Source organism: Delphinapterus leucas, chromosome 6 (assembly GCF_059928025.1).
Source record: "Delphinapterus leucas isolate spDelLeu-1000000601 "Yukka" chromosome 6, BTC_Dleu_Yukka2, whole genome shotgun sequence".
Taxonomy (NCBI): domain Eukaryota; kingdom Metazoa; phylum Chordata; class Mammalia; order Artiodactyla; family Monodontidae; genus Delphinapterus; species Delphinapterus leucas.
The window spans coordinates 88,601,421-88,625,184 of record NC_143134.1 but is presented as its reverse complement, the minus strand read 5'-3'; the positions used below and the strand labels follow the sequence as shown (position 1 = coordinate 88,625,184).

Below are 23,764 nucleotides of genomic sequence, written 5' to 3'. Positions count from 1 at the left end.
ATGTAGTGGGCTCTTCATCATTAGAGGAAATCAAGCTGAAACTGAAAAGCCATGCATCACTGTGGTGCAGAAAAAGATCTACAATGGGAGACAGAGTTGGACTAGATTATTTGGGGAAGCATAATCATGATACAATTCTGTGTAACATACCTAGAAGCTTAGCCAAAATGTTCAAGGACTATTAATGTCCACTGATTCCTGTGTGGACATTCACCAAGAGGGAATGATAACAAAAAAATAAAATAACATAACATGAAATAGATGTTGTTTAAGAGTACAAACTTGTGACAAGTAGTAAATAACCCAGTGATCTAATGCACAGTTCAGTGAATATAGACAGCAATATTGTACCATAATTATGTAATAAATATCACAACAGCAATCATATTGCAATATGTAAATGTATCAAAGTAACACATTGTACACCTTAAATTTACATGTTTTATGTCAAATATATTCAAGACTGAAAAAAAAGAAAAAAGCACTGCTTTTAGTTATCTAAGAGAACTAGATTTCCAGAAGCTGTGACCCACTGTGGATTTTTGGAGACAGTCCTCTATCTTCATAAAACATCAGATTCAAACTATTAGGAACATATCAGCATTTCCAGATCACAAAATTACCTTGGAGACCTCCCCAAGGTATCTGTCCATGTCCAGTGTCCTTTTGTCCTTAAAAGCCCAGCTAGATTCTACATCACTTAAGAAGCATTTCACGACCCCTGTTCTATCAACATGCATGTCCTTTCGGATGTTCTGGCCTCTCCTGAATCCTTCTGCTTCCCCTCCCTGACAGGTTGTGTGCCCATTTAAGCCTGGGCCATGGGTCACCCCTGTTCCTCATGGGAATTCTCACACCCATATACTGGGTGATCAACAAAGTGTTTTGGTGGATGGATGGATGGATATTCAGACACAGACAAATAGATGGATGGAGGGATGGATGGATGGATGGAGGGAGGGATGGAGGGATGGAGGGATGGATGCACAAACGGACAAGACAGGTGGCTGGACAGACAGATGAATGGAAAGCCCTGGAGCTAGCATTGCTCATGAGAAAAGAGATCTTGGGAACAACAGGAGTATGTTTTCTGTGAAAATGATCTGGAGAAACAGAGTGAGTATTCACAACTAATGATTTCCCTAGTACCTAGCACAAAGTGGGAGAACACAGAGCAAACTTAAAGTCACTTTTCTGGCCAAGTTTAATGAGATGAACTGCCATATAGGACACAGAACCACTAAAATGAATATGTTATGTATCTTGTCTCTGATTGAATGCATTAAATAATCAGAATCTTCACTTTAAACATTGTAAATTTGATATTCTATGACCCCAAAGTAATTTCTAATTTTTTTTTTTTCTTTTTTTTTCTTGCGGTACGCGGGCCTCTCACTGTTGTGGCCTCTCCCGTTGCGGAGCACAGGCTGTGGATGCGCAGGCTCAGCGGCCATGGCTCACGGGCCCAGCCGCTCCGCGGCATGTGGGATCTTCCCGGCCCGGGGCATGAACCCGTGTCCCCTGCATCAGCAGGTGGACTCCCAGCCACTGTGCCACCAGGGAAGCCCGTAATTTCTAATTTTATTTCTCCTTTTTCTTGGAAACAAATAGAGACTGTGGACTTTCACAATGGTTTTTCAATCACTCAGCCAGACTGGAACTCCAGACCAGATGCCCTGGACCTACATGAGACAAAGGATGTTGAGTTTGGATCACTGAGTATTTTATTTAGTTGAAAGACGAGACAGACCATGGAAAGTGCCAACCAGACAGCCTCTGTGACAGAGTTCATTCTCCTGGGCCTCTCAGCCCACCCAAGGCTGGAGAAAACGTTCTTTGTGCTCATCCTGCTCATGTACCTGGTGACCCTGCTGGGCAACGGGGTCCTCATCCTGGTGACCATCCTGGACTCCTGCCTACACAAGCCCATGTACTTCTTCCTGAGGAACCTCTCCTTCCTGGACATCTGCTACACAGCCTCCTCAGTCCCCCTCATCCTTGACAACTTCCTGACCCACAGGAAAACCAACCCCTTCTCAGCATGTGCTGTGCAGATGTTCCTCTCCTTTGCCATGGGGGCCACGGAGTGTGTGCTTCTGGGCATGATGGCGTTTGATCGCCATATGGCCATCTGCAACCCCCCGAGGTACCCTGAGGTCATGAGCAAGGCTGCCTATGCACCCATGGCTGCCAGCTCCTGGGCAGCTGGAAGCACCACTGTCATGATGCAGACATCCCTAGCAATGCAACTACCCTTCTGTGGGGACAATGTCATCAACAACTTCACCTGTGAGATCCTGGCTGTCCTGAAGTTGGCCTGTGCTGACATCTCCATCAATATAATCAGTATGGTGTTGGCCAATGTGATCTTCCTGGGCATCCCAGTTCTGTTCATCTTTTTCTCCTACGTGTTCATCATCGCTACCATTTTGAAGATCCCCTCAGCTGAGAGGAGGAAAAAGACCTTCTGCACCTGCTCTGCCCACCAAACAGCTGTAGTCATCTTCTATAGGACCATCCTCTTCATGTATGGGAAGCCTAAATCCAAGGACCCCCTGGGAGGCAGACAAACAGGACCCTGCAGACAAGCTCACCTCCCTCTTCTATGGAGTGGTGACCCCCTTGCTCAACCCCATCATCTACAGACTGAGGAACAAGGAGGCGAAGGCCGCTGTGAGGGACCTGGTGACTCGGAAACGCTTCACCCAGTGATGCTGGAGGGGTCCTGATGGTTCCTGTTCCCTGGTTTCTCTTACCTGAGGGTCTCGGAGGATAAGATGAAGGGCTAACTTCATGCAAGTTTACGTAGGTAAATCTAATTACACGGAATCTCATTACACCCAAGAGCTTTGTGTGAACAGAAAGCATTTAATATGAATTTCCCCCTCATTCTATAGGCGATTCTACAAAAGTATATTTCTGTTGATCAAGCCTTACAGTTCTCTATATCTGTGATGCATACTAAACAAATTGATAACAAGGAAAAGTAACCCTTCAAGATTTATTGCTTAACTCATGAAAAGCTCAAGTCTGTAGGGCCATAATTCAATTACTCCTTGGCTCGCCCTTTGAACATATTTGAAAGGGTTCTTATTTTTATGTCACCTATGTCAACTCTTCCTACTCCATTATTAAAAAACAGTAATATTTTTATCCTTATCCTCATTGCCTCTTTCTCCTTATTGTCATTTAAATTATTAAAACTGTTTCTTGAATCATTCTCTCCCTGTGTCTTCAAAATTAACCTCTTTCTCTTGTCCTTAACCAAGTCCCCCACCAGAAAATCATTTATATCTTTGGAGCAGAGAGGAGAGTAAGGTGTGGCAAAACTGATGCAAAGGTCAAACAAAGGTTCAGGCCTTTTCTCTTTTCCCTTTTTTGAAAATGTTATTCATCCCTGGGTTCTTTCCCTAGATATCCTTGGCCTCCAAGGGTCATCAGAGTAATGTCAAAACTGAGAGGTACCAAGGAGAATCAAATGAATTCTATTAACCACCTGACCTGGCTTGACCAAGTGTGCAGCCAAGGGGTGACCATCGCTTGCTTTTCTACCTAAGAAACCCCAAAGCCACATGGTAGTCAGGGGGAGAGGAGGTGATGCTCAGAGGGAGGAGGAGACATCTAAGAATCACCTACATGACTGGTGAGGAATTCCAAGGCAGCTCCCTAGAGTAATTAATCTAGACATCTAGTTAAAGAATGAGCAGAATAGAAAACCTCTAACAGTTGATATCAATTTTTAATCCAATAGAGAGGAAACTAACAATCGAAACAATCAGCCTTTGCTGAAAAAGAGTTATTGCAGGAAGATGGTGAAAGCATTAAAGAAAATTCTCAGTGGTTTTCTCAGCAGAATTCAAGAGGGTAGTGAATCAATAAAACAAGAGAAGTCTATAAAAAAAGAAGCTAGGAGAAAAGATAACTGGGAAATAAGAACTTTTTCTTAGGGGAAACATTCCACTTACTGGATCAAATAAAATTCAGTAGAAAGTATTTAAAGGTAGATGGCACAATTTTTTAAAATGAACTTTAAAATTAAAAATAACTTAAATTCCTCTCCTAGACTTCAGAGAGAAAAACAAAGAGATTTAAGTTATTTGAGAAAAGACGAGAGGCATGGGAGATAGACCAGGGGGATCCATCATGAAAACATGAAGAGAAAACAGAGCAGACAAAAGACAAATAATAACTAAAGAGAAAAAAACACATTTCACTGAATAGAAGTTTTAGATATTTTGTTCATAAAATGTTCATCAATCACCAGATAAGAATTGTAGCAAAAGACACACCTACCTAGGATAACTATTCAAGGATAACTTTTGATGCCTATATACACCAAAATAGTTCTATAGACTTTTACACAGAAGAAAAGCATATTTCCTAAGAAGGAATGAGAATCTGACTGCCATTGGCCAGCTGTTCTGCCGCCCTAAATGTAGACATCAGTGGAACAAGGTTTACTAAGTTCTGAGGGAAATGGGCTGTGAGTCCCGAGTTCTACATACCCCTCATCATTGCACAGATACGAGGGTTAAAAAGACACTTGCTGTCATGTGTAAACACAGAAAGCACATACCCCTACAATCCCTTCCTGAAAAAAAATTTATTTAGAACATTCTCCCAACAAACAGTTAAAAATAAATAAATGAAAGGATGTGATGGATATGCCATAGAAGAGACAGTGGAGAATGATGAAATGCATAAGACTAATGAAGTTTAGTCAATTCTTATACCAAATTTGCAAAGACAAATATATGAAGGAATTATTAGCAATCATGTCGAGGTAAACAGTGACAAGAAAGCAATGATGGAGCTCCAGTTACAATTCTAGATGACTTCATCAAGCTGGGAAATGGAGAAAGAGAAGCAAAGGCCACTGAAGGCTTCATCTTACAAAGGATATGGTGGGAAGGGGTTCTTATAAATACAATCCATTGCATTGATACTGAAATGCAACAAAAGTCTTAACATGCTTGTTGAAAATTTACGAGTCAATACCAATAGACAAGTATTAGAATTCTTTCTTTGAAAGAATCAGAGGATTATGAAAGAACAAAGAAAGTTCATCAAATGAAAAAACTCATTTATTGAACCTGAGTAGATTTAAATCATTGTACAGTAAACAAATAATACACATTACCCAGTGGGTTTTTTTTTTTAGGAATTTCAAGGTTTCTAACATTAGGAACATTAGGAGATCAATTACTGCAACCATTTTGTTAACAGATTAAATAAGAAAAAGTAATCCCATCCACAAATGTTGAGAAGTCATTTGGTAAAATCTAGCACCTATTTCTGACTTTTTAAAGTAGTGGACTTGAATAGAAGAAACCATCCTTCATGAAGAACAACAGCAAACAGCATACTTGATGGCAGAATACCAGTGACATGCCTACAATGCATGTCTGGATTAGGACCTCTGCTCTCGATGTCTGCATAATTCTAGCTAATTAAACCAGATCAGAAAAATAAATAAGGAACAAAATATAGAAAAGAAGAAAACTAGTCAGTAAGTAAACAGATGTTGTTTACTGAGGAAAAAGGTTTAATCAACTGCAAAACTACTACAACTAGTAAGAAAGTACAGTAGGGGGGTTGTATATAATTCACACCAATCACAACTTTAAAATACCTAGGGAAAATACATAAAGAAGTTTGAGTACATCATATATTTACAATGGTCATGCATTAACAGAAGATATTTTAAAAAGATGTTTTGGGCTTCCCTGGTGGCGCAGTGGTTGAGAGTCCACCTGCCGATACAGGGGACACAGGTTCGTGCCCCGGTCCAGGAGGATCCCACATGCCGCAGAGCGGCTGGGCCCGTGAGCCATGGCCGCTGGGCCTGCGCATCCGGAGCCTGTGCTCCACGGCAGGAGAGGCCACAACAGTGAGAGGCCCGCATACCGCAAAAAAAAAAGATGTTTTCATTTTGGAGGGAGGAAAAGCCCTGAACGTAAACTTCAGGGCAGTCTAGAGTATCCTCCAAGTACCCTCATTCAAAGCCTTTTTCCCCCTTTCTAACAGGTTGGGATGACCCATGCTCCATCCATTTTCCCATCCCTAGAGCAGGTCCATCCTATTTGTTGGGAAAAGGTCCAAGCCCTGGGCTTGGAGGCAAACACAAAGGCTCACTCATCAAAGGTTCTCAGAAGCAAAGAAAACCAGTCTTTACTCCAGCCCTTGTTTTGAAGATAACCAAAGAGTTTAAACCAGACCACTGACAAATGGAGTCTTTCAGAGCTCTGCGTACATGCAAATTAATTTCTACCTGATTACTACTGGTGACCATTTCTCTCAAGTTAGGATGATCCTTAAAATCTTCAAGAGAGTATAGTATCTAATGAAGGTTATCACAAAATATGACCTAATCAAACATCACAGACGATCACAGACAACGTGTCTAGAACGTAATCACCCAAACTGCATTTAAGGAATCAGAGCATTTAAGGAATCAGAGCATTTCAGATGCCGGACAGGGAACGTGTCCCCTGTGGACACGACCAGGTGGGAAAAGACCAGGACCAGGTCCTGGTGTAAGGACCAGGTGGGAAAGCAGGAGCTAACTGCCTCTTCCTCCTCAGCTCCAGCCAACTGCTGCCAGGCGGGAATGCAGAAAGGGGGTGGGGAGGGAATGCAAAGAGCTGCTCCCTTTGCTGCAGGCTCCACATTTATGTCTGGTGTTTGCAGAGTTGAGTGCTTCCCGTAATTCTTCAACAGTATAAGTATTATGAGGACCAAACAAAATTTGTTCCTCAGCCATTTTTGGCTATGGGTTGCAATTTACGACCTCTGCTAGAAGCACATGTAAGTCACAGTATTGGAGTTCCTACGGATGCCGTCACAGAGGTTACTTACATCTTCACTGTGCATCTGTTGTTTGGGGAGGAAACTGCCCTCTCACTCTTATCATGTGATTCTAGTGGGGCTGCCAATTGTACTACACCAACGCTTGGCCACAGCAATCAGTCTAAGGGAAAGCATGTGACCTAGGTCAAACTAATCAGAACCACTCCCCAGCATATTTCAACTGGAGCAAGAAGAAAGGGGTCCTGTATTAGCTTTCTATGCTGCATAGCAGATCACCACTTAGTAGCTTCAGACAATACACATTTATAATCCTGCCATTTCTGTGAGTTAGGAATTCAAGCAAGTCCTCTGCAAGGCTGCAGTCTAAGGTGTTGGCCAGGGCTCAGTTCTCATCTGGAGACTCAAATAGAAAAATGTGGATTAGGCTGCTGACAGCTCTCTTCCCTAGCACGTGAGAAAGTCTGCTAAAAATGAAGCCAGGAAAAGACAAGTAGAGATAAGAACCATATGAAGGGACAGAGAGTCCTAATGACATGGTGAGTCCCTAATTCCAGCTGTGCCTGAGACTGAATCCACCCTTGAACTTCTCAGTTGTATGAGCATTAAAGTTTGTATTGGGATTATGCTGGTTGGAGTAAGTTTTCTATCTAGAAACTTACAAAGTCCTGACAATTACAAAGCCCAAAGCAAAAGCATCTTTACATAGTCACCCTCTCTTGCTGACCACTGCATACTCCAACTGCAATCCTATATTTATCTTACATGGTAGATAATTCCCAATTGAGATACAAAAAACTGCAAACTAGTCTTGGTCAAATTCCAGGCTCTTTTTCAAATAAAACAGAAGGAATAAACTCTTTTCAGGCCTGCACTCCCCCTGAACATTGATGCCAAAATGCTAAAATACAAAAAATCAATAAAACAAATATAGTAATATACTTAGAAGATAATACACTGTGAGAAAGTTGCATTCATCCCAAAAAAGCATGGATAGGGTGAACATTAAATTTTTACCACATTAATAAATTAAAGAAGAAAAACCAAATGATCATCTCAATAGATGTAGAAAGTGTTTGATAAAACTCCATGTCCTGGGACTTCCCTGGTGGCTCAGTGGTTAAGAATCCGCCTGCCAATGCAGGGGACACGGGTTCGAGGCCTGGTCCGGGAAGATCCCACATGCCTCAGAGCAACTAAGCCCGTGCACCACAACTACTGAGCTCATGCACCACAACTACTGAAGCCCTCGCGCCTACAGCCCATGCACCGCAACAAAGAGTAGCCCCTGCTCGCCACTCGCCACAACTAGAGAAAGCCCACGCGCAGCAACCAAGACCTAACACAGCCAAAAATTAATTAATTAATTAATTTTAAAAAATTCAGTGTCTTGACAATAACCACTCCACTCCAGCCAGACACCTCAGGAAAAAAAAACAACACCACCCTCACCCCACCAGCAAAGGCTGAGCAGACAGCCTAGACTTCCATTCTTACCAGGCTATGACAAGGCAACCCAACCAGTACCCTTTCAATGTGGTATCAGAGGAGGCTGGATAGGGAGGTGGGATGTTTATATCTGCTGGGCAGTAACAAGTCCCCACCCCAACCCACAGTGTCAGTGGAGACCACATGGGAAGCTCCTTCTCCTTCCCACTTGGGTGGTATCAGAGGGGGCCTAAAGAAGGGTCAGGACTTGTGCCTGTGCTAATGAGGCCACCCCTTCCCACAGTGTCAGTGGAGGTCGTGGGAGTAGTATTAGGCACTCCTGCCTCTGCCAGGCAGAAGGGAATCAGCAGAGCCCTAGTAGGGAGCTGAAACTCCCACTCCCCACCCAGCAGTAAGGAGGATCCCCTCCTCCCAGGAATACAAGGCTGGTTCAATATTCAAAGATCAGTCAATGCATCTACCATATTTACAGGCTAAATAGGAATAAAATCACATGATTATATCAAGTGAAACAGAAGAAGCTTTTGAAAAAACAACACTCATTCATGATAAAAACTTTCAGCACTGAACTGGAAGCCCCAGCCAGTGAGGCAGGACAAGAAAAAAAGACTACAAGTCTAACGTTTTTGAAGGAAGAAAAAGAAACTGTCATCATTCACAGATATTTTTATTACCCACTATATAGGAAATCTAAAACAATTTAGAGATATAAGTATTTAAAAGAGAGTTTAGCAAGGTTCCTAGACAAAATCAATGCTAAAAAAAACCCAATTGCATTTCTATATTCCAGCAGCAGATTATGAAATATTTTTAAAGATATCGAGAAATATAGATATTTATATATTAAGATATAAATACCACCATACAGGGGTAAATCTAGTAAAACAGCTCCAAGACTTTTATGCATACAATTATAAATTATAAAATGTTTTGAATGATATTAAAGAGAGAAATACTTCTCATTCATGGGTAGGAAAATTCAGTATTATAAAGATGTTAATTCTCCCAAAATCGATCTCTATATATTCAGTGTAATCCCAAATTTTTAATCCCCAGAATTTAAGAAGCTGGTTCAATAATTTATATGAAAGAACAAAAGACCAAGAACAGGCATGAGGTATTAGAAGTACTGGAGGGGGGGAATAAAGGGGTTTACCCTACAAGAAATCAAAACATACAATAAAGCAATATTTATTAGGGCGGTGCAGCATTGACACAGGAATAGACGAACCAATGGAAAAGAGTAGAGATCCCAGAAGCAGATCCATTTATGTTGGGAGACTTGATATACGACAGAGATGGCACTGCAGACTGGTGGAGAAAGGATGGGCTATAAACACAACTAGGACAATTGGGAAGACACATGTGTACCAGGAGAAAAGTATAAAATATTTATAGCAGCATTCAGTTGGGAAGCAACCCAATTATCCATCAAAATAGAACGTATAAATAAGCTGTGCTACAGTCATAGAATGGAATGTAGCAATACAAAGTAATGAATTTATCTACACTTATAAATATGAATGAATCTCGCAAACATAATATTGAATGAAGAAACAAGTCAAAAAGAACACCTATAAGTGACTTGATTTTTAGAGTTCAGAAAGAGGAAAACCTAAACTACATTGTTTAAAGATGCATCCATGGGTGATAAAATTCAAGAAAAGCAAGGAAATGATTATAACAAAAGTAAGGAGTGTGATTATCTCTGGGAGGAGAGAGAGAGAGAGGGCTGGGAGTGGGAAGGAATACCCAGGAAGATTTCAAGGTGCTGGCAATGTGGCAATGTTCTACTCCTTAAATTAGGTGGCAATTGCTTTATTATTCTTTAAATTTAAAATATGTGTTTTATATACTTTCATATGCATTTACATATATGTGCTATATTTCACATTTTTAATTATTTTAAATACCAAAAGTTTTAAATACTGCAATGAGATGTCACTTCTCAACTATCAGTTTGGCAAAGACCGAAAAGTCTCAAGACCAACATATTATGTTGACAGAGTATGAGAAAACAGACATTCTCATATACTGATAAGACCTTGTAAATTTGGCAATATCCATAAAAATTACAAATGTACATAAAACATATATTTTTACCGCATGTGCTAAATTATAAATAGGCAAGGATGTTTGTTGTAGCACTGATTGTAATAGCGTAAGATTGGAAAGGACTGAAAAATCTAAATGTCCTTCAATATCAGACTGGTTAATTAAATGATTATCTATATTTACAATGGAATATATGCAGACATTTAAAAGAATGAAGCAGTACTACATATGTTTTCTTCAAGGTATATATCTCCAAGGTATATGCTAAGTGAGGAAAAGCAAGACAGTGTGTATTTGTGCTAACTTTATTTTGGAGACAAATTTAGCACAAATACACAATGTCTTACCATCTCGCCTTTCTTACTTAACAATATGCATAGAGCACCACTGAAGAAAAAGCATACAAGAAATTGCTAATATTGTTTGCCTCGAGGGAGAAGAGCTGGGTGACTGGAGACAGAGGCTTAATTTTATTATACCTCCTATATCTTATAAATTTTGTTCCAAGTACAAGTAATATCTACTAAACAACAGTGATGATAATCATGATGATGGTGATGATATCAATAATGATAAAGAGAATTAGATGTACTGAGATTGAAATCCCAGCTCTGCTGTTCACAAGATGTGGTCTTTGGTAAATCGCTTGACTTTTTAAAGTCTGTTCCCTCAAATAAAAAAATAGGGCGATAATAAATACAACCTCCCAGGGAAGACTGGAAGTAGATACTTAACATACATGCACTGCTGGATTTTACTGAACTTACATAATGTGTGTAAAATGTTTGTCACGGTGACGGGCACATGGGGGAGCTCAATGAATGTAGTTAATTCTGCAGTCGCTGCTACTGTTAGATATCTGTCTGCCTCCCCATCCTGGGTGTCTAGGCCTTCACCTTGCGGACAAGGTGCTTGGCCCCTAAAGCGAGCACTGGCTTCTCTGAGACCCTGGGGAAGGCTCAGGAGGAAGCCGGCATCTGCTGTGCCCGCCTCTCCATCTCCAGTTGGCCATGTCCCAGTCACTGCCTCTAACTGCAACGGACGGCGGGGATGTGGAGCCACCGAGTATGCTGGAGCCCCTAAGTATGCTGAGCCCCAGCACCCTGTGCACACTCGACATTCCAAAGTTTAAATTGCTTCTGGGACTAGCAGTGTCCCTGTAGGAGTCCATGGCTGCAGCTTCAGGGCTCCCTTCACTGCTGGGGAAAATGGACCCTTGGGATTCCTCAGCCTCAGACAAGGATGACAGGTCCTGTACAGGAAGAGTCTGTAACTGAAATACCCAGGGCTCAGCCAACACAGCTGGGAGGAAGGACGTGAGAGAAACACCCACCAGAGCCTAAAGTTCCCACAAGGATTCAGGGGGAAAAAGAAGAAAGAGGGTCTCAGAGGTAAAGGAAGTCAGGCAGGGGAGTATCTGGGTCTTTCCCTGGCATCTAGGGTCTGGTCCTGGGGTACAGTGAGGAGTTGAGAATTGTGTCTGGGATCAGGAGACTCAGAGAGGCGGCCACAAGCAGGACACAGGTGGGGAGAGCTGGGCTGTGACGGGGACAGAGGTGGTTGGCCATGCCTTCTGCAGAGCATTTCCCAAAGATGTACTTTCCCCTCCCCTGCCTCTGCTCTGAGAAACCTTCCCGCAGCTGATGCTGGAGCAGGGAGGAGCAGCTGAGAGGCAGTGCTAGGCAGTCCATCCCGCTCTCCAGGGCCCACCACTTCCCAAGCCCCTGCTCTGCCCTTGCTGCTCCCTCCTCACAGGAACCCAGGGAGGGAGGCCCATAGGATTCCTGTCATCCCCCTCCTGCAGAGATTTCTCAGAAGAATGGTCTTCCTCAGGGTCAGAGAGTCAGCAGACCCAAGCCTGGTCCATCTGGTTTCCAGTCTATGGCTAGTTCTTTCTTTCCTTTCATAATTGCTAAGATTTTTTCCCCCTGAATACCAAGTAACTTGTGCCCATTGTATTAATAGAAAATGGGGTAATACTGAAGAGGTACAAAGAGGAATCCCTCCCCTACTGATTTTGCTATAATTTCCTTCCAGTAACTTTAATCCACACATATCATTTACCTAATTGAGATCATAACAGTGTGTAAAATTTTGTATTCTCCCTTTTCATTTACCATTACACTGGAATAATATTCTGGTGTAAAAAATCACAAATATATCTTTAATTATATATTATATATATATATAAGTTATGTTCCATTATATGAAGTGGCATAATTTACTTAGGCATTTCTTGATGGACAGTTATTTTGTTTCCTATTTTCACTTGCAAATATTGCTACGTAAAAGCCTTTACTGTGAGACATTGGCCCTCTACTCTCATTGATTCTGTAGAATTATTTCCCAGAGGTGGAATTGCTAAGGTGATGGGTATGCAGGTTTTTCAGGTTTTTACTTTTTCTAGGCAAACAGCTCCTCAGAAAGGCTGTATGAACATGTAAGGGGCTTTTTGACTACACTGAGCTACCTCCACTCCTCAGCTACCTGCTGGCTCCAGAGACAGGTAGAGGTGGGACCACTAGCCAGGCCAGGTCCTCGGGACAAGCCAAGGAGCCACACCTGCACGTACAGCCCCACAAAGGTGAAAGCTTCCATTCCTCTCCCTGCTCTCCCGTCTGGCCTCCTCTCCCTCCTCTCACTGGGCTGTATGAGTCAGAGCTCTTTCTTTTCTTCCATCCTGAGTCCCCTCCAAAGCCTGACACAGCCCTACTTTATCTCCCCTACACACACACACACACACACACACACACACACACACCACACCCAAAGGAGTGGGCAGCCACCTTTACCAAAGACTGCTCCCAGCACAGGATAGTCCACAACAGAGTTGGGATGCCCAGGGAAGCACCTGATTCAGCCTTCTCAGGATGCACATGGGGAAACTGAGACCTCAGGAGGAGAAGGGGCTTGCTCAAGCCACAGAGAATACCCATGTCATGGGCAGGGGCGGGTCCCACAGCTCCAGTCTCGGTGTGCAAGGTCTTCCTAGCTGTTCAGTTCATCCCGATTGAACCAACTTTTATTCAGCATCTCCCACGTGACAGGCACTAAGATTTCCATGGATGCAGCTCTCACGTGGGTCAAATCCTGTGTATCACTCACGCCCACACCGCATTGTTCATGGGCAGGACTTTCTGTGTGCACAGATTTGTCTGCTGGGAGTGGACACGACGGCTTCTCTAACAGAAGCCACTTTCTTTGGCTTCTGCCAGCACAGCATGTCCTTGTCACTATCAAATTTTGTTTGTGACACTGACCATAATGTTTACTTTTCATTTCCTGGAAGAGCTGGGAGAGACACTGGGAGGAATGTGAGATAAGTTGGGGCAGAAGTTCATGGCGGGGCACACAGAGTGGACCTGCCTCGAGCAAACAGAAACATCCTCATGTGCTGAGGGCCTGGGGGGAGGGTAATAGGCTTGCACAGGAAATACAATGAAACCCGTGATTGCATAATGAGGGAGCGTCTCCTGGATTAGGTCAATGGCTCTCTGCCGGGTGCAACTCTGCACACCCCTCTCCTCCCAGAAACATTTAGCAATGTCTGGAGACATTTTTAGCTGTTACAACTCAGGGAGTAGGTGCTACTAGCAACTGGTGGGTGGAGGCCAGGGATGCTACTGCTAAACATCCTACAATGCACAGGACAGCCCCTCACAACAAAGAATTATCCAGCCCCAAATGTCAATAGTGCTGAGGTTGAGAAACACTGGACTCAATTCAGGGCAGGAGGTGAACCGCCTGACAACACATCTGACATAAACTCTTCCACCATGAGTGAAGCAAAGGCATGCTGAACAAAGAGAGGGATCAGAGAATATATAGAGCTGGTATTGGAGAGACAGGAGCTTTCAAAAATCTGTGCACCAAGACATCAAGGCAACTATTTGGTGGAAAGAACTCAGAATTGGAGCCTGCAATCCAACCCCAGAGCGAAAATCATTCAACCCCAATCTGTCATTCAACCCCAGAGAGAAAATCTTCCACTCCTCTGAGCTTTGGTTACTTCATCTATAAACCTTAAATGACAGTATCTTCTTCTTGGGGTGTTTCAAAGAGTGTGGCACAGAGCAGATGCTCCTTAATATTTACCACTCATCTTCCACCACGCCCCCACTCCTACACACACACCCGCTGCAATTAAGAAGGAGCTAGAGGGCTTCCCTAGTGGCGCAGTGGTTGAGAATCTGCCTGCTAATGCAGGGGACACGGGTTCGAGCCCCGGTCTGGGAGGATCCCACATGCCGCTGAGCAACTAGGCCCATGAGCCACAACTACTGAGCCTGCGTGTCTGGAGCCTGTGCTCCGCAACAAGAGAGGCCGCGATAGTGACAGGCCCGTGTGCCGCGATGAAGAGTGGCCCCCGCTTGCCACAACTAGAGAAAGCCCTTGCACAGAAACGAAGACGCAACACGGCAAAAATAAATTAATTAATTAATAAGCTCCTACCCCCAACATCTTCTTTAAAAAAAAAAAAAAGGAGCTAGAGAAATATTATCAATGAGGATTCTGAATTTAGAGTCTGAGCTATTGCAACTAAGAGGCTAGAAATCCTCTACACAAAGGCATATAGGTCTCCCTATAAGTTAGTTGCTTGTACGGAACCCAAGGATGGGGTCAGAAAGCCAGAATATTACACAAGAATAAAATATAGCATAAAAGGACAAAGGAAAAACATTTCTTAGTTACCTCTGGCTAAGAAGTTCACCAATATTCCAGGGAGATGAGGTTAGAAATTAATGCTGTACAGCCTACTATCTGGTATGTGTAGTTCATATGATTATTGATCACTGAGTTAACTGGTTAGTAAGCTGCACAGTTGTCAGCCCATAGTGTGTGTTCAATCACTCCAATCAATCCTTGTGTTGACTTCATAAAGCTCCTCCCCATATAGGAAGCTCCCCATATATTGCTATCAATCTGTATTAAACTAGGCAGATTCCAATGCTGACAACGTCAAGTTTGTGTCATTTATGGTAGGCAGACTGGAGAAGTCCTCCTCCGTGTGGTTGAGTCTTTACCTGGGCTTGTCTCTGTCTGGAAGTGGATTGACATTTTATACAAGTTTTGTAGTCAAAATTTAAAGAGGCTTTAAAATTTACTGGTTCTAAGAATTGGATCAGCTTGGGGATTTTCCTCCCTGAGAATCTAAGAAAACTCAGATTAAATGAAATGTCTATACATTTACATTAAAGAGAAATCATTCATAGGATTTTCCAGCCACTAGTCATAATGCGGAGGAAAGTCTCTCCTTGACTGGGGATCAGGTCCGCTGGGGTCAAATCCTGTCTCTGTCACCAACTTAGAAGGCTCAGACAGGTCACTTCCCTCTCGAGGTCTCAGTTGCTTTTATGGACAATGAGAGGATGTAGCAACTTCGGAAACACCCCTCACACACCTAGACTACTTGAGGCCCTCACCCAATGCTGGCCCATTGTAAGCTCTGCTCCAACTCTGACCTTCTCTCATGTAAGAGCTGAGGACACCCTGCTGTCTCTTTCAGTTGTTTTTCTCTAACACACATATGCTCCCCTATTACACAGCAAGAATGACCGCATACCAGATGCCTGGGACTCTTTTCAAGAAAGCCTGATGTGCTACTTTTGTAATTTGCTGATGACAGAGGGGATATCACATGGAAAAAGCTAATCAGACCTCCCCCCTGGTGGGGTTCATTCTCCTGGGCCTCTCAGCCCACCCAAGGCTGGAGAAAACGTTCTTTGTGCTCATCCTGCTCATGTACCTGGTGACCCTGCTGGGCAACGAGGTCCTCATCCTGGTGACCATCCTGGACTCCCGCCTACAAAAGCCCATGTACTTCTTCCTGAGGAACCTCTCCTTCCTGGACATCTGCTACACAACCTCCTCAGTCTCTCTGGTCCTGGATGGCTTCCTGGCCCCCCAGGAAACCATCTCTTTCTCCACCTGTGCCGTGCAGATGTTCCTCTCCTTTGCCATGGCAGGGACAGAGTGTGTGCTCCTGAGCATGATGGCGTTTGATCGCTACGTGGCCATATGCAACCCCCTTAGATACCCTGGGGTCATGAGCAAGGCTGCCTATGTGCCCATGGCTGCCAGCTCCTGGGCTATTGGTGGTGTTGCTTCTCTGGTACACACATCCTTGGCAATTCAGCTGGCCCTCTGTGGGGACAACATCATCAACCACTTCACCTGTGAGATCTTGGCTGTCCTGAAGTTGGCCTGTGCCGACATCTCCATCAATGTGATCGGTATGGGGGTGACCAATGTGATCTTCCTGGGGCGTCCCAGTTCTGTTCATCTCTGCCTCTTATGTCTTCATCATTGCTACCATCCTGAGGATCCCCTAAGCTGAGGGGAGGAAAAAGGCCTTCTCCACCTGCTCTGCCCACCTCACTATGGTGATAATATTCTATGGGACCTTATTTTTCATGTATGGGAAGCCCAAGTCTAAGGACCCCCTCCTGGGGGTAGACAAAGAGGATCTTTCAGACAAGCTCATCTCCCTCTTCTATGGGGTGGTGACCCCCATGCTCAACCCCATCATCTACAGCCTGAGGAACAAGGATGTGAAGGCCGCTGTGAGGAACCTGGTGAGTCCGAAATCCTTCAGTCAGTGTTGTAGGAGGAGTCTTCTGTGGTTCTCACCCCCATGGAAGAAAGGACTTCAATCATTACAGCTGCCATTCTAAAGCCAAGTCAACTTAACTGGAATGATCTCTTGCCCTTAAGTCCATTTTCAGGGAATGTTTAACTTTTCAGAGCGTATTTCCTGAGTTTTGGCCACATGTCTGACATTCAACAGATGTCAGACAATAAATCCTCTAATTGAATGATGAAGACATTCTGAAAACATGTTAAAACCAAGGAGACAGGGACCATTAGAGCAAGCCTAATGGCCCGTGTTGTGCCTAAACTGCAGAGTTAGTTCAGAGAGGTAAGATGGCTCTCACAGCAGCTTTGCCACCCCTGTTGGAATCACAGGGAGAGTCAGAGGAACAAGGAGGAAGTGGACATTTTCATCTTGGACTTCTGTATATTAGATTGAGTTTGCCTGAAATGCTCAGAAGAGACTAAATTTGCCACATTGAAAGACTTTGGGTGAGAATAACCTATTTTGATTAAATAAATTTCTTTTTTATCTATGATAAAATTGAGGCTATATTTTTCTTGATGCACTGCACATTTTGAAACACTGCTAGTCAATCAAATTAAATTGAAGAAGGAGTAGAGGGTTTGAATTTGACATTTATCACTTAACAGCAATTCCCAATAGAAAAGTTAGTATTCTGTTACATAATTTTCACATTCTGAAAAACAAAAAATAGATGACAGGTAGATAGATAAAGAAAGAAATAGATAGTGGCTAAATATGTTTGAAGACTTTGAGGTGGGGGGGTTAAAGTTCCCAGGAATTCTCAGAGCCTTTAATATACTAATGTACACTGCAAATGTCCAAGAGACATAAAGTCTGTAGTACTTCCTGAGCCTCCATAGTTTAGCACAATAAAACTGGGAAGCATTTTCTTACTTATGACCTTGGGCAGGTTGCTTAACATCTCTCAGCTTATTTCTTCATGTTTTAAAAACCTAACCACTTTATTTTATGTGGATTAGATAAGACACTATAAATAAGTCCTCTGTAAATAGTAAGCAACATAGAAATGTAAGATATTGCTAGAAGTATTATTATGAGTGCTGCACAGTGCTAATGTGCCATGTGGAAGAGAGCAAGATATAGTTCCTATCTAGAACAATAGATACAAAAGATGGATGAGAAATTTGAGATGGCAGTGGACGAACAGAAGCGGTTTTATGGCAAGTTATATTAAATTCTGAGAATACTGGAAAACTAAAAGAGAATTTAGAAAAGGAATCCAATTTTGAGAATATAGTAGATCTTGGAAACTTTTGCTTCAAGTGATATTTACGTTTTCTTATATTTATTAAAAATGAATTGTATAAGACAGGGATGCACATTTTGTTAATAAAATTTCACTGTCTTATGTTAATCAGTCATGTTTCTGATTTCTACTTTGCAACAGCAAAAAAAAAAAAAAAAAAAGGACTTCCCTGGTGGTGCAGTGGTTAAGAATCTGCCTGCCAATGCAGGGGACACGGGTTCAAGCCCTGGTCCGGGAAGATTCCACATGCCATGGAGTAGCTAAGCCCGTGCACCACAACTACTGAGCCTGCGCTCCAGAGCCTGCGAGCCACAACTACTGAGCCCGCATGCCACAACTACTGAAGCCAGTGCGCCTAGAGTCTACGCTTCCAACAAGAGAAGCCACTGCAATGAGAAGCCCGCACACTGCAACAAAGAGTAACCCCAGCTTGCCACAACTAGAGAAAGCCCGCAGCTTTGAGGACCCAATGCAGCAATGAAGAGCAGCAATGAAGACCCAATGCAGCCAAAAATAAATAAATAAAAAATAAACCTATTAAAAAGAAAAAATCTTGCTATTGCAAACATACAAGAGTGACATCTAGTGGCCATTTAGGCAAACTTCAGACACTTGTGGAGCCGTGCAGCATCATCCTTAGATGAGGCTTCAGAGGTCTTCTTGTTCTACCAGAGCCACATGATGCATGGAGTTCCTCTCCAATATCCCTGACGCCAGTCATCCAGCATCTGCTTGGACACCTCCAGTGACGAAGAATTCAATCCTTCCAGATTCTAGCTGTTTCATTCAGCCCTACTAGCAAATTCTTCCTTGAATTATACGAAAATATATCCTCCTGTAGCCTCTACCCTCCCGTCCTAATTCAGCTTTGTGTCTCCACATGAAATGCACCTAATCCCTTTCCCTCTGACAAATGAAGATAGTTCTTCCCGAGGATATTCCCCTCCAGCCCAAACAGCCCCAGCCCTTCCTCCTGTGCCAAAATCACCCAACATTACCCAACTGGAGGTACCAAACTGTGTCTACAGCATCATCTCGTTTATTCCGGCAATTGAAAGGATGTGATATTTCTGAAAATACCTTGGGAATAATAACACTGCTAAGCTAACTCTATTTCCCCAGGGTAACTGAGATCAGACTGACATTGAGAAACACCGAGAACAAGTCTACCTTCTTAGTAGGCTGTCCTCTACTTTCTTTTCCTCTAATGGCAGCTGTATCCTTTTATATTACAAACTACATGATCCTGATGTAATTATTAAATTAGAAATCACATAAATTGTTTTCTCTAGGAACAATGTCTAACCCTACTCCAACTTCACATTTCTTGCCTTTCAATGTCAGTCACCTTTCTTCTAGCCGACGCTTTCAAAAAGAACAAGATGCATCAACAGGAACAAGAAGAGACAACCAAACTGAGGAAATTTTTCACTGACTTAGGTCATCAGTCTTTCTGAAGAAGTATTGATATGATATCATACAATATAGGAACTCATTCCTAAAATCCCCCAAATGAAAATGACTAGAATGGATAAATTCTTTGGGGGGACAGGAATACTATCACATTATTATACTTATTCAAACAAATGTATTATTTCAACTTTACAGTTCTGGATCTGTGCTTTTTCAGGCTTTTATTTTAGTGACCAAATCCCCAATGAAATCTTTAAGCTGAAACTTCAAATATAAAGTGGATCTGCTTTGGCAGAAGCAGGGCAGGGCTGGGGGCAGAATGGAGGTGGGAGACAGTGGAGGGAGGCGGGTTCCACCTGCTCAGCCTGCCCTTCATCTCACCCTCAGGGGTCCCCCAATCCGGATGGACCACCCAACTCAATTATGATGCATGCCACTGTAGCCAAGAAAATTAAACACTGTAAAAGCATATTTTTGCTCTACTCTCAGAAATAAATGTGAGAATCTGGGGAAAAATTATATTCTAAGAAAATATAAATTACCCAATTAACCATTTAAGATTTAGACAATCTTAAAACACCAACTATCTAAGTAGAAATTGAGAAATTGTCAAAGATTGACCACCTGAACATGTTCTAGGCCCAGGGAGTTTCACAGGTGAATGCTATTAAATAAAAGGTTTTAATACTGTTTAAATTATTTCAGAGCATACAGTGAGAAAGATATCTTCCAGATTCCTTTAACCAAGCCAGCATAACAATGATACTGAAACATGAAAAACATGACAAAGAAAGTACAAATGAGAAAACCAGAGACCCATCTCACAAATGTATGTGTCTGTGTATATACATATATTATAGGTATTATACTTTTAAAATGTAAAGGTGGAAAAATTTAAGGATACCTACTGGGATAATTCATCACATTCACAGGTCAAAGGAGGAAAAAATAACCATTTCAATAGTTCCCCTGAAGTTATTTTTTAAAGTTTAACAAATTTAATTCTGAGTTTTATAAAACTTCTAATAAAATAGGAACAGGTGTGTTCCTTAACAAAATTAAAATGTCTCTAATTTTAAAAGTCTGCAACATGCTTAATGATGAATCAGTAGATCAAACCCATTACACTTTAACACTGTTCTGGAAATACCAACCATTGAATTAGAGAACAGAAAGAAATATAGAGTGAAAATAGAAGAAAATGGGGAATAATTTTATTATTATTGATAACTTATATACTAATAATTTTATACATCGATGAAACAGGAAAATCGATTGAAAAGCAATTTTTATAAAATAGGAGAATTCGGGACTTCCCTGGTGGCGCAGTGGTTGAGAATCCGCCTGCCAGTGCAGGCGACACGGGTTTGAGCCCTGGTTTGGGAAGATCCCATGTGCCGCAGAGCAACTAAGCCGGTGCGCCACAACTGCTGAGCCTGCGCTCTACAGCCCACGAGCCACAACTACTGAAGCCTGTGCACCTTGAGCCTGTGCTCTGCAACAACAGAAGCCACCGTAATGAGAAGTCCACGCACCGCAAGAAAGAGTAGCCCCCGCTCGTCGCAACTAGAGAAAACCCATGCACAGCAACGAAGACCCAAAGCAGCCAAAAAATTTTTAAATGTAAATAAATTAATTTTTTTTAAAAATAGGAGAGGGCTTCCCTGGTGGCGCAATGGTTGAGCGTCCACCTGCCAATGCAGGGGACGTGGGTTCGTGCCCCGGTCCGGGAAGATCCCACATGCCACAGAGCGGCTGGGCCCACGAGCCATGGCCGCTGGGCCTGCGCGTCCAGAGCCTGTGCTCCGCAACGGGAGAGGCCACAACAGTGAGAGGCCCGCGTACTGCAAAAAAAAAAAAAAAAAAAGGAGAACTCAATGAAGAAGTTGGTTATGAAATTAACAAGCAAAAATCAAGTTTTTCATACAAACAGTATGCAGGAGGAAATATTATGGGGGAAAAAGAATTAATCTATATTAGCAATGAATTGGGGGGGGATACCTAAGAATAAAGTTAAGAATCCACAATACTTACATGAAGAAAAGCATAATACTCTATTGAAAGAATTCAAAGGAATATTGAATAAATTGAAAAATATAACTCAGATAAGAAATCTTGCTAGTGTAAACTTCTCAAGTTCCCGAAATTAATACAGAAATTCAATGCAATCCCAGTCACTAACAAGCTAACTCTAATTCACACAGACATAAATTATACATTATATATAATATAGAAAAACATGTCAGAACAGCCAGAAATATTTGGAAAAAGACCAACAAGGGGAAATTAGTCCTACTAGATATCAAAATGTATGTAAAAGTAATTTTTCTTTTCAGTTTGGTACTAGTGGAGAAATAAATAGATCACTGGAACAGAATAGAGTCTAGAAATAGACCCAAATATATATGGTCATGTAATATGTGATAAAGTCAATGTGCTAATTATTAAGCTATTGTCTCTCAGCTCCAAAGCTATCCTTCTATACTATTCAGTTTTATGTTGCTGGGCTGGGATTCCAAACCACATTTCTGCTTTGCCAGCTGGCTCCCTATAGGTGCTGCCCATAGGGGGCGCTAGAGGGAGAGTGGAAGGCTGGAAGAGGAAAAAGGGACTTGCTCCTTCTGGTTTGCTCCCTATTCCCGGCCTTGTGGCCCCACAATGCCTTTGAGCAGCAGCAGTTGCTTCTTACATCAGTTGGTTCCAATGTCCTGCTTCTTTCCACATTCTCGGAATCGGGCTCATTATTCTGGGTCTCAGTTCCATAAGGCCCCTCCCCAAACACCAAGAAAAATTCCAGAGGAATCAAAGATTAAAATAAAAAAAAATTAAATCCTAAAAGATTCTACTAGAGAATCCTCTGAGGATTCTGGGAAGACAGCAGTTTGCTCTGTAGAATCCATAATGCGTCACAACCCAACCCCAATGCAGCTACTCTACTTTCCTAGAACAGAAAGCTGCTGAGACTCAGAGCCGTGGGCAATGCCGAGGCTATGTGAGAGTCCTAAAAGATGGAAGTGGTGCAGGAATTTTACTCCTCTGTACAAGGAGATCCTGGAGACAAGCATCACGTGTTGGGGCAAGAAGGAGAGGAAACGCTGTGGTATCTAAGAGAGTCTGCTTGGGCGATTTCTGGACCGCAGAGGGGCAGGGCTGTTGCTTCCATGTCAGGTTCGCTGGAGGAGCCCAGGGGTCTGTCTCTCTGGCCCAGAGTAGAGAATTATGCAAGTTTTACTCGCCTTGGCAGCTTGGGGCCTATTAAAGGACTCACAAGCGGCCAGTGTCTCACACCCTAACACACACGGGCAGACTACAGTGCCTGGCCCACCCCCAGGATGCGGCTGCCTAAAGAGCGCCAGCAGCAGAGCACCCAGCAGCCAGACAGAGGAGTAAACAGAACCTAGAGAAACAAGTCTCCTGATGCGAGTGAACCGCCAGAGGAACAAAAACATGCCAAGAGCACTCCAGGAGAGTCGAGTCCAGCACAAAAAGTCTTTCTGATAAGATGGCAGATTGAACACGTGTAACAGTGAAGTTAGAGAAGAAAAAACTTGATACGATGCAACTTGAGGAGAATGCAAGGTCAGAGGAGGGTCTGGGGGGAAAAGAGGGAGGAGGTGAATAAGAAAGACTTAAAAGTGTTCAGAGAAGGAAATGCCAGGATTTGAATCCAACTTCGTCTGACTCCACAGCCCATGCCTTTTGGCTCCAGCAGCACTTACCGAGGTTTACGGTGGGGCTCAGAGCTGGAAAAGAGCGACCACACACCCAGCCGGCGTTCAAGAGATTTCAGGAAAATGGGGAGGCGAGCAAACAGGTACAGGTGAACTATCCAGTTCTTTCTCCCAGACGGGGGAACACACACCCTGCATCCCTCAAGTCTGGCTGAAAGAAAACACAGGAACGATTTTAGGCCCAGGGCCCTGGCAAAAAGGCTAGATGTGGCAGTCTTGCCTGCAGTTTGGCGTTCTTACCACACCTCTTAAGGACTTAGCTCACTGTTACCAAGTGTAAGACCCCTGTAAAGAGATTCGAGTTGCGGTCTCTTCCTGACCCCTCCTCTCCAGCCATACACATACCCCACATAATGACCAGTCGGTAATGACTTGCTGCCAGTATGGCTTTGAAGGTTATTCCACTTTTCAGACAGTGACTCC

The 23,764-nt window shown here is 42.9% G+C and overlaps 1 protein-coding gene and 2 pseudogenes across 2 annotated transcripts in view; 2 read left to right on the top strand and 1 right to left on the bottom strand.

Moving 5' to 3' along the window:
* LOC111188012 (olfactory receptor 13C7-like) overlaps nucleotides 1-23,764 on the bottom strand; it is a 104,585-nt pseudogene that overhangs the window by 45,213 nt on the left and 35,608 nt on the right. Inside the window, exon 3 of the transcript XR_016393589.1 lies at nucleotides 23,330-23,492. The product of XR_016393589.1 is annotated as an olfactory receptor 13C7-like (transcript). The remainder of the gene's footprint in view (nucleotides 1-23,329; nucleotides 23,493-23,764) is intronic.
* On the top strand, nucleotides 1,534-2,916 carry LOC111188011 (olfactory receptor 13C7-like; annotated as a pseudogene).
* On the top strand, nucleotides 15,287-17,187 carry LOC111188010 (olfactory receptor 2S2-like). Its single transcript, XM_022600188.3, is given in 2 exon segments — nucleotides 15,287-16,573; nucleotides 16,575-17,187. Coding segments are annotated over 2 exon segments (1,035 nt in total). The 5' UTR covers nucleotides 15,287-15,949; the 3' UTR covers nucleotides 16,986-17,187.